The sequence below is a fragment of the Lynx canadensis genome, chromosome D3 (genome assembly GCF_007474595.2).
Source record: "Lynx canadensis isolate LIC74 chromosome D3, mLynCan4.pri.v2, whole genome shotgun sequence".
Classification (NCBI taxonomy): Eukaryota; Metazoa; Chordata; class Mammalia; order Carnivora; family Felidae; genus Lynx; species Lynx canadensis.
In genome coordinates this window covers 41,595,956-41,607,239 of record NC_044314.2, presented here as the reverse complement: position 1 = coordinate 41,607,239, position 11,284 = coordinate 41,595,956, and the positions used below count along the sequence as shown (strand labels likewise).

General features: G+C 36.7%; 1 protein-coding gene and 1 pseudogene across 4 annotated transcripts in view; one reads left to right on the top strand and one right to left on the bottom strand.

Moving 5' to 3' along the window:
* Window positions 1-2,676: 2,676 nt before the first annotated feature.
* Window positions 2,677-11,284, bottom strand: part of DSC1 (desmocollin 1) — a 360,764-nt gene continuing 352,156 nt past the window's right edge. For 3 of the 4 annotated variants that reach the window (XM_030336571.2, XM_030336568.2, XM_030336570.2), the window contains exons 14-18: window positions 10,212-10,424; window positions 8,525-8,767; window positions 6,776-6,894; window positions 6,033-6,278; window positions 2,677-5,161 (exon numbers count right to left, since the gene is read on the bottom strand). In XM_030336571.2, the coding sequence (XP_030192431.1) occupies window positions 4,964-5,161; window positions 6,033-6,278; window positions 6,776-6,894; window positions 8,525-8,767; window positions 10,212-10,424 (1,019 nt within the window). In that variant the 3' untranslated portion in view covers window positions 2,677-4,963. Of the gene's footprint in view, window positions 5,162-5,242; window positions 5,289-6,032; window positions 6,279-6,775; window positions 6,895-8,524; window positions 8,768-10,211; window positions 10,425-11,284 lie in introns of those variants that run through there. The other variant, XM_032595376.1, reaches the window with a different exon arrangement.
* On the top strand, window positions 9,540-10,010 carry LOC115528439 (annotated as a pseudogene).

Genomic DNA, 11,284 nt, shown 5'->3' with positions numbered 1-11,284 from the left:
TTGCACACTGACAACTAATTATTTTAAATGTTGAAGTCCTCAGGGTGCCTGGGTGGGTCAGTAGGTTGGTTAAGCATCTGACTCTTTTTTTTTTTTTTTTTTCAACGTTTATTTTATTATTTTTTTTTTTTTTTATTTTTGGGACAGAGAGAGACAGAGCATGAACGGGGGAGGGGCAGAGAGAGAGGGAGACACAGAATCGGAAACAGGCTCCAGGCTCTGAGCCATCAGCCCAGAGCCCGACGCGGGGCTCGAACTCACGGACCGCGAGATCGTGACCTGGCTGAAGTCGGACGCTTAACCGACTGCGCCACCCAGGCGCCCCAAGCATCTGACTCTTGATTTCGGCTCAGGTAATGATCTCACAGTTCATGAGTTTGAGCCCAGCATTGAGCTCTGTGCACACAGAGTCTGCTTGAGATTTTCTCTCTCTCTCTCTCTCTCTCTCTCTCAAAATAAATAAACTTTAAAAATGTTGAAGTCCAGGGGCACCTGGGTGGCTCAATTGGTTAAGCGTCCTACTTCGGCTCAGGTCACGATCTCACAGTTTGTGGGTTCGAGCCCCGTGTCCAGCTCTGTGCTGACAGCTCAGAACTTAGAACCTGCTGGGGATTCTGTCTCTCCCTCTCTCTCTGCCCCTCCCCTGTTTGTGCTCTGTCTCTCTCTGTCTCAAAAGTAAATAAACATTGAAAATAAATAAATAAATAAATAAAATAAATACACATTAAAAATTTTTTTTTTGTAAATGTTGAGGTCCTATGTATTGTTGGGCCAAATACAGAGAAAGGCCATACTTGTTTCTATTTTTTTTTTTCCTCTACAATCTGGAAATAACTTTTAACTCTGTAGATTGGTGTTTTCAAGGGACATTTTATTCTTATCAAAAAACTTACTTTAGGGGCTCCTGGGTGGTTCAGTGGTTGACTGGATTTCAGCTCAGGTCACAATCCCAGGGTCGTGGCATCTAGACCGCCATCAGGCTCTGTTGAGCATGGAGCCTACTTGGGATTCTTCTCTCTCTCTGCCCCTTTCACTCTCTCTCTCTAAAAATTAAGAAAATAACAAAACAACAAAAAAACTACTTTGAATAGTATTGGGGGAACTCCAGGGTGGCTTAGTAGGTTAGGCATCAGACTCTTGATTTCCGTTCAAGTCAGGATCTCACAATGCCCCGCCCCTGCCTCCCCATGGTGTTCTCTCTCTTTCGCTTTCTCTCTCTCTTAAAAAAAAAAAAAAAAAATAGTGTTGGAAAAGAAACAACAGGCCCAAAATGGAGTCATTTGCCCCTAGGATGGCAACCCGTGACTTAATTTCAGTTTCAAACTCTCCCAGAAATGTGACCTTTAAAGAGTCAATCTGAAATTTCCTGATCAGCATTACTGAGATAATCTGCATAAGACCCTTGCCTGGCTTTTCTTTTGCTAATGACTTTCTCCTTTCCCCCCACCCCCCACCCTCACACTCTCCTTTTGCCTATAAAAACTTTCCATTTTGCACAATGGTAGCGTATGTCTATGGTATACTAGTGGGGCAGCTGACAAATTCATGAGTTCTTGAATAAAGCCATTTACATTCTCTAATTTACTCAGTTAAAGTTTTGTTCTTTTTTTTTAATGTTTATTTATTTTTGAGAAAGAGAGAGAGAGAGAGAGAGAGAAAGAGACAGACAGTGGAGGAGGGGCAGAGAGAGAGAGAGAGAGAAGAGAGAGAGAGGGAGACAGAGAATCCCAAGCAGGCTCCGCAGCTTAAGTGCAGGGCCCAATGTAGGGCTCGAACCCATGAACCAGGAGATCATGACTCGAGCCAAAACCAAAAGGCAGACACTTAACCGACTGAGCCACCCAGGTGCCCCATAAAGTTTTGTTCTTTAACAGTGAAGATTTTTAGATAATCTGATCAATATCTACAAAATGTGTGTTATGAATATACTTCATATATTTGTTTTTATGATGCTTCTTAAACAGTCTATTTGTAGGGCCGCCTGGGTGGCTCAGTTGGTTAAGCGTCTGACTTTGGCTCAGGTCATAATCTTACCACATGTGAGGTAAGGCTCCCGTAGGGCTCTGTGCTGACAGCTCAGAGTCTGGAGCCTGCTTCCAATTCTGTGTCTCCTCCTTTCTGCCCCTCCTCTGTTCATACTCTGTCTCTCTCTCTCTCTCAAAAATAAACATTAAAAAAAAAAAAAACAGTCTATTCGTATAGTTGGAAGTGGTAATTTTATTGTTAGTGGTAAGGATTTCAGATTAAGTGTGGTTATTTTTATTTTTTTTTAATGCAACACTACCAAAGAGTTTTTTTAAATTATGCTCACTTAATTTTACTGAACCTTACAAAATATACAGGGGTCCATCCATTCTTAGTAATGTTTTCCCCTGCTACAGTTTTATTTTCTTTTCCCTGTGTAAGCAGAAAACCAAATGCAGTATCTGGACAAATGGAATGTTCCTTTGGATTTACTAGAAAAGCAGATAAGAGACCAGAGATGTTTAGCAATACACATGGTCTGTTTTGTTTCATTACCTTAATCTAACAGAGGGTTTTCTACTGGAACAGGACTTTTAAAGCTAAGACACCACAAAATGGAGTTGGCTTTTCTTTTCTGTGATCATAAAAATCCTCAACTCTAAAACATCTATTGTGAGCAATTTCCAAATAACACAGCATATTCCATTTTCTAAAAGTAAGCATAAGCATAGATACCAAGTTTAATAAAACATTTTTAATCAACTCAGGGGAAAGGAAAGCTTGGCAAAGTTAAAGAGGTATTTAACAAAGCCAATTATTATAGCAATTATATCAATTTTCATCTATCTTGGTGCTCCCAAGGAATTTTTTCACATGAAACACTTTGAGATCTGAATCAAGATAAGAAAAATTTAATTGTATATTTTCCCTAACTACAGATTTAATTACAGAAAAACAATTCATACCGATTCACTTATTGACAATTGATGGTTAACTTATATGAAATAATCCATAAAATACAATGTTTTATTAACAAACTAAATTGGTCAACAGTACAATGGAGTTTCATAAATTTTCTCAGTCATACAAATAACATTTAATTTTGAGTGTAAACAGAGAATGTGAATTTCCTAAATAAAAGACAAGTCATAGTTCCTCTGTGAGACAATTTTTAATAATATTTGAAAATATTTATAATAGCCAAAACTGCTTAAACAAATTCATTTTCCACACCTTCTAACAATTCTGCTAATATTTTTAAAGTGTCTTATTTTGCTAACCTTTGGCCTCTAATTGTACTTTAAGTTCAGATATAAAATTTCTCTTTCTTATTTAAGTAAACGTAAGAAATGAAAACATAAACTAACACATATAAGTTAATGTTCAGCTAAAGATTTTTAATTGTTCAAAAAACATTCTGCACCTATATTCAAGAATATAACATGGCATGAATATATTCCAAATTTTAACATTATATTTAAAAATTTCAAAACTGGTACTATTCTTAGCATAATATATGTCAGACAACAGAAATTGCATTATCCCCCAAAATTATTTTACTCACAATTGCTATAAAAATCATACATTGTTGACATCCTATAAAATAAAATCTTATTTATTAAAACTACTTTTTTATTCTGCTCTAATATCCAATTTCACATCAAGAAACACCTTTAATTCAAAGCGGTAATTGAGAATCAGAGGACTAATTACAAAATTTTACTTACAAAATTTTAAAAAATCACCACTCTTTTTTCAATTGTTAACCAGTTAATAGATTTTTTAAAAAGAAACATTTTTTTTGTCTGAATGAGAAATTCCCGTGTGATATATACTGTCACTGTAAATTTATAGAGTTTGGCACAAAGACTATTAAAATATTATTTAAATGGATATGTCTTTCTAAATTAATTAATGTAATATCCTATTAAGATGTTATATATTCAAAATAATTTATTAACTCGTGTCCATTTATCCATCATTCATTTCAATGGTTTAACACTTACATGCCAGAAATTCATTATTTCTGATTTTCAATTTTCTTAAAGTAATTACCAATGTAAGCAGAGTATTAAATTCTATTACGGATGCTCATTCCATTTTTAGCATATTTAAAGGTCTAAGCACCATGGATCAGGGTTGCAAGCCTAATGCCTTCCAGGCTGGTTTCACAAATGCTTGAAGATGGTGGGCCTCTGTCAAACTAGAGAGTGCATGTTCTTGCCAAGGTATTTACATTTTAAAAAGGTAATAGTACATCCTCCCATCTGATCCTTACAAAATCTCTGTGGCCCAAATTGCCCTGAGCTTCTTCTGCTCCTGTCTTTCCCACAGTCTAGAAGCTGTAGGAATCTGATTACGCATCCATATGGACAGAGATCCAAGGACCAAGCGCTGAAGGCCCCTGAAAGCACAGTACTGGGAACACCTCCGCAGGGTGAAAAGTGTAGTGAGAAATGAACACCTATTTACCAAACTGAAGACTGTACCAAAGAATACTTAAAAATCCTTCAATACATAGCCACTCAGGTAGAGGAATCAATTCTCTGGCACCAAAGACAATATTTCTAAGAGCGTTTCTAAGAGCAACCTCCCCATGTTGTTGAAGAAAATATTTAATTTTCATCTAAAATTAAAATTCATTTCTCATTTGCCTCCACAATACCCAGCTCTCCCACCATCCACTTCTATAGCATACAGGGTACCATAAATTCCCACACGGAAGATGAAAGAAAGCACACAGCACAGTGCTGAAAAGGGCAATATATACATGCATATAAAAGAAAATTAACACATGAAACTTCTATTTCTAGAGAACATGGAAGTTATATCAGACGAGGAGAATTTAGAGGAGTTTTGTATTTATAGTATCCTTATCTATACATGACTCGAAGTTTACCTCCAATAAACAAACATATTAGCAGATGCTGCTATCGTTTTACATTTAATAAACTCCTGCATATGCATTTGTAGATGTTTCTCCATTCAAATGCACATTTTATTTCTTGACACACGTCTTTGCTAGCGTCCTAAATTTGGGTTCCAGATGATCAAGAAACTCAAGCCCTTCTTCTTCCTGCCGATCACTGCAGCAGCCTACAGAGCCGGCCACAGACCCTTTCCCTTCATAGTTATACGAACGAACGTAGTCTTCGGAATGTTTATGCTCCTCGTCTTGTCCACACAGATACACCTTCTGTATCAAAAAAGAGCACATTTTATTATTTTTTTAAAAACACCTAAACATATTAGCTTAAAAATAATGTCTTTGATTTACCTTTTACTGTTTAATTTTTAATCAGAGTGTGTCCTCTAACGGATTCCTACATATAAAAAATGCACATGATTGGTCTGTATTATATTCATTCTGAAAATATAGCAGATATATAAATGCTCCTAGTGAACACATTTATGAAACTTAAAGCTACACACATATCACAAAGCTAACTTCCAATTTCCCATTTGACATAAGGTTTGCATAGTTGCAGCGTATCTTTGTAATTTCTTCACGTATTTGGGGGACCAATATAGGTTATGATTCTTCTGTTTATACATTATTATATAGTGATAATAATGGAATATATTAAAGTGGCTAATATTAGTCAATATTGATTAATCTGAACATAAAACAAGGAACTAACACCCAAAATAAAAACTTAACAGTCTACCTGATTGATGCTGGTAGCTGGTACTTAATGACTACACAGAAGATTTAATACACCAAAAAATATTTACAATTTATGATCAGTCCACATAAATCTTTCACTCCAGGTGATCTTCCTGCTAATTTGGGGGGAAGAAGCTATTGGTCTTTTTATACTTCCTAAACATGTCTACATATGCCACTCCTAGATGCTTCTGTAGTTTCATAAATGTTATTTTAAAACTTAAACTTTAAAAGATCATTTTGCCTTTGGGTTTGGGCCTGAAATCTGTATCTATGGTAATTAAACACTAAAAAGGTGATGAGTTCTAGGTGCATGGAGAGTAAAACTTTTGGGAAATCCTGACTTATAAATCGTGTTTAAACTCTCACGTAATATCATCTTGAAGACATCGGCACTCACTTCGCCAAGCCGAGGTTGGGTGAAGCTGTGCCAGTCTGTGTATGTGTATCTGCCAGTATCCTGTCCTGCTCCCTTGACAGATTCCAAGGTCTGATGTCCACCTCCTTTGCTGGAATCCAAAGTGTAGCCGCCTTTGACCATCTCAAAGCTTTGCTGTGTTTTGACTCCTTGGCCACCAAGAGTGCCACCAGACATGCTTGTGTCACAAATGTTGGATGTCTGTGTGGGCAGTCTAATATTTGCTTCCTAAAAATAAAGTTAGAGTTATAAAATGAATGAATCAAATTGAAGCTAACAGTTTGCTTTCATTTCTTCCCCACCAAAATTCACATATTGAAGTCCTAATCTTCAGGGTCTTAGAATGTAATTTGTTTGAAAACAGGTCATTAGATATGCATTTAGTTAAACTAAGATGAGGTCATACTCAACTAGGGTGGGTCCCTAATCCAAAGGCCAAATTTAAACACAGACATGCACACATGGAGAGAATGCCAACCGAAGATGTGATTTATGTTGCCATAATACAGGAACTACCAGTTTGTGATTCTTTGCAGTCCTGTGAAACTAATACAATAGAATCATGAAGTTTAAATGAATTAATGTATGCAGGTCATGTGAAATTCTGCTTGGCATAGTAAGTGCTCAATAAACATTAGCTGTTATTATTATTACTGTTATTACATGATAATCAACTGTTATCATCCATCACCAAACAATTCATAGGAAAGTGAAATCTAATTTACCATCACTTCTTCTCCAGGTCCTTCAGTATTTGACACAATTAAATTTTGCTGGGCTACATCTGGAAAACATTTCTTTACTGTTCTCTTAGCAGTAACACAGAAACAAGTAAACAGAATACCTAAAAAATAAAAAGCATTTAAGTAAAATAGTATTTTTTTCATGCAAGTATATATTAAATCATTTAAATCGTATGATTTTTTTTAAGTTTCTTCACAGAACTTTAAAAAAATTTTGTTCCATAAATTGAGATCTCTTTGGGTCATAAAATTTAAAACAGAATATTAACAAATGTATTCGTATATAGACCATCTCTGTCTTATTGAGATTATTAGGCTAAATGAGAAAGAAATCAATAAAAAGTAATAAGGATGAAGTGAGCATAGTTTATTAATAAGTCTCTTCCCAAGTTCAGAATTAACTTAAATGATTCTCTTATTTCCTCCACACTTGAACAGCAACTCCCTTTGATGGAAATTTAAGCTTGTATTGTTGGTACTTAAAATCCATACAGAACCCACTTAAAGGGTATTAGGCATAAATACAAACATGAAAGGCAGTTACATAAAATCAGTGCCCAATTTTGAAAGTGTATGCCGACTACTAATAGTGCTAAGGGGAACATCCTATTTCACCTGAAACTCAAATCAATGAGTTAGGACACAGTAAAAACTATGGGGAAAGTCTCTAAATGCAGAAAGATTATAGAGTAAAATAAACTGTTAAAAAAGAAAGGAAAAGGAGTGTGAGTGGAAGGAAGGGCACAGAAGTGTGGGGAGTGATTTCCATCACTTTTGCATCTCTAAAACAACAGTTTGAAGAACACAAAATCTTAACATTCTTTGCATGCATTACTTTTCCTCAGTGGCTTACCATATGATCATTTTCCACACACTGGGTTCCTTTTTGTTTGTTTCTTTTTTTAAGAGTTCTAATGTTCTTTTCTTATTTTTTTTTAAGTTTGTTTGTTTGTTTATTTCTTTGTTTTTAAGTAATCTCTACACCCAATGTGGAGCTTAAACTCACCATCCTGAGAGATTAAGGGTTGCCTCCTCTGACTGAGCCAGCCAGGTGCCTCTCATTGGAGTCTTCTTAAGATGTATGTTAAATCATGGCGCGTGGGTGGCTCAGTCAGTTGAGTGTCCCACTCCCGATTTCCACTCAGGTCATGATCTCAAGGTTCATGGGATGGAGCCCCATGTCGGGCTCTGTGTTGACAGTCTGAAACCTACTTGGGATTCTTTCTCTCTCTGTCCCTCCCCCACTCACACACTCTCTCAAAATAAGTAAATAAACTTAAAAAATGTATGTTAAATCACTTCATTAATAACATTGAGCATAAACATCTAAGTGAGTTTTGAAGTACTCTTCACTATTCTTTTTGTGCATAAACTTGACTGGTTAAAAGACTGTTTTGTATGGGATGGAATCTTAACATTACTTTTCTACAACCTCTTTATTTTACTTACGGAAAAATGAGCTCAAAGAAGTGGAAATGATTTATCCAGTATCTCACAGCTTATCATTGGAAGAACTAAGGGGACACCTCTGAAAATTACTTTGAATTTAATCTGCTCTTGCTGATAAGTTTCTTCTGTGAATCAGAACCCCAAGTCATATAGTACATACAAGATTTTCAAAAGGACACATTTACCAAAGGCTATACAGGCCATTAAATAAAGAATTACCATATATATATTTTAAATATTAGATAAAACTTCAACTAATACATTCTAGATAATTATACTTACATAACAGCAATGCAGAACCCAACACCATGGCAAGAATAGCCCATCTTCCAAGTATTACATTTGATGGCTTAAAATCTCTCACATTTTTAATATTCATCTTACAGTCAGATGGGGTTGTACAGTCACATACTCTCACTGTTAACATGTGTTTTGCATCTAAACCATGTCTGTCTTTTATTATGATAGGCACAGTATAATAGTTATAGTCAAGAATTTGTCGCTGACGAAGAATGGCAGTTTTACCTAGAGGGAAAAAAAGGCAGAGAAAAAATATACTTATATGACTTTTTTTTTTTTTAAGAGAGAGAGAGAGAGAGACCACGTGAGCAGGGAAGGGGCAGAGAGAGAGAGGGAGACACAGAATCGGAAGCAGGCTCCAGCCTCCTAGCCATCAGCACAGAGCCTGATGCGGGGCTCGAACTCACAAACTGCAAGATCATGGCTTGAGCTGAGGTCTGACAGTCGACTGACTGAGCCACCCAGGCACCCCTATGACCTTTCAATAGCAATATTATTCTTCCTTGGTATTATTGGGGTGGAGGGAGGAGGAGAGAAGGTGCAGGATTAACTTAAAGGAAAAATGCTAGTGGTTCATTTTTATTTCTTAAAAATGATTTTGATTTCTTGAAAAACTAGGAAAATTAATTAATATTACTCTCCACTTATATTAGGCTAAGCTATATTTAATGTTATTCACATATTATATTTATATGTTTTCTTAAAAGATATTTGGAACAAGAGTCTAAACATAAATATATTATCCATTTCTTTAAAAAAAGTAAGGTATTCAGGCTCCGGGTGGCCTTAGTCTGTTAAGCGTCCAACTTTGGCTCAGGTCATGATCTCACAGTTCTTGGGTTGGAGCCTCTCATCTGATTCTCTGCTGTCAGCACAGAGCCTGCCTCGGATCTTCTGTCCCCCTCTCCCTCTACTCCTCCCCACCGGTTCTCTCTCTCAAGATAAATAAACTTAAAAAAAAAAAAAATTAAGGTATTGTTCCTGTCTGGGCTGCAACATGCCATGCACACTGAGGAAAACCCAGAACCTTCGGGGTCACATGAGCCAAAGCCACAGTTGCATCAGCAAGTCCCAGAAGCAGCCAGGAGGCCAGGGTAATAAATAATGCTAGTGACATGCACCACCATAGGATCAACTTCATAGGATCAACTTCAACAAATATCACCTACGTCACTTTGGAAAAGTTGGTAGGAGGCATTACCAGGTAAAGAGGAACCAGAGCTCTGCCCAACGGATAACCTTGATACAGCGTGGACTTTAGTCGGTGAGTAGACATGGGTACGTGCTGTCAAAAACAAGACTGGAGCTGCTCCCATCACTGATGTGGTCCAATCGAGCTACTGCAAAGTTTTGGGGAAGGGAAAGCTCCCCAGACAGCCTGTCATCGTGAAGGCCAGGTTCTCCAGTAGAAGAGCAGAGAAGCTACAGTGGGGTGTGGGGTGAGGGGCTCTGCATCCTGGTAGCCTGAAGCCATGTGGAAGGAGGTTCATTAAAGCTAACAAGGGTTTTTTCAAAAATAAATAAATAAAAGGCAAGGTATTACCTTTTTGGGGTGATCAATAAAATAATTTCCTAAAATGAATGTTTATCATAATGAACTAAAGTGAATGTCAACATCATCAGCCATCCTAAGTTCCTAATGATTAGAAGATTAAGCAGAATTACATACCATCCTTTGTTTCTAAATTCCAAAGTTTGTTGGCAGAATCATCCAGAAAGAATTCAAAAGGTGGACCATTCTCAGGTCCATCTGCATCTACAGGTTCGAGAACGGCATAATCCTTAGCATGCTGGCAAATTGTCACTTCTTTATCAATTTGCGGTGGGTGATCATTATTATCTTCCAGAAGAACTACCAGGGTTCCCGTGCATGATCTGCCAGCTAAGAAAGATTAAAACCAGCATATTTTTAACTTAAGATTTTATTTTCAACATCTCTACGCTACACAGATGACATCTGCTTTCTACTGGCTATCTGAACTTGAATTTCACACACTTTTTAGAGCACAAATACTATTGCTACAAGTACAAATAGTGACATGTCACTCTTCCTTAAAGATTGATGGCTGTATCAGGTATCTTGAGGTGCTTTTTAAAATAAAAAGGTATGAGATTATGAGTAATACCAGTACAGAGAAACCAGTTGAAAATAAAATTGATTTCTTACACCTTTCTGAAGAGCATATATTCATCCTGAAAATACAAAGGCTTTGGTCATCAGTCACTTCCTTTGACTTCCTCTCCTGACTCATTTCCTCACATCCTGTTTGCTCAGACTTTGTGACACTTATCAAACCCACGAGCTGTGCTCCTTCTTGTCTGCTTTGGTACATTCTGTTGCCACTGCTAGGAATACTTTTGTCTTTCTCTTTGCCTGACAAAATCTGGTTATCCTTCAAGAATCCCCTCAAATATCGCCTCCTCATGAAACTTGCTGTGACTTATATGGACAATGGTAGCAATATTCTCCTTTGAGTTCCCACAGCACTTTGCTCATCATTGACTCACACACTGAACTGTGAACATGTTCGTCCTAAGAACTGAGTCATACTCACCTTGATAGCCTATTGATCTTCCCAGCATTTATTCGCTAACTTATAACTTCATACTAACACACTGAACATAATAGTAATGCTATTACTATTTTATACTCTCCAAAAAACTTAGTTGAATAAACTATAAAAATAAATTTGCACCCCCTCCCTCATTCAATAAATATGTTTTTGACAATAGGAGTTCTTA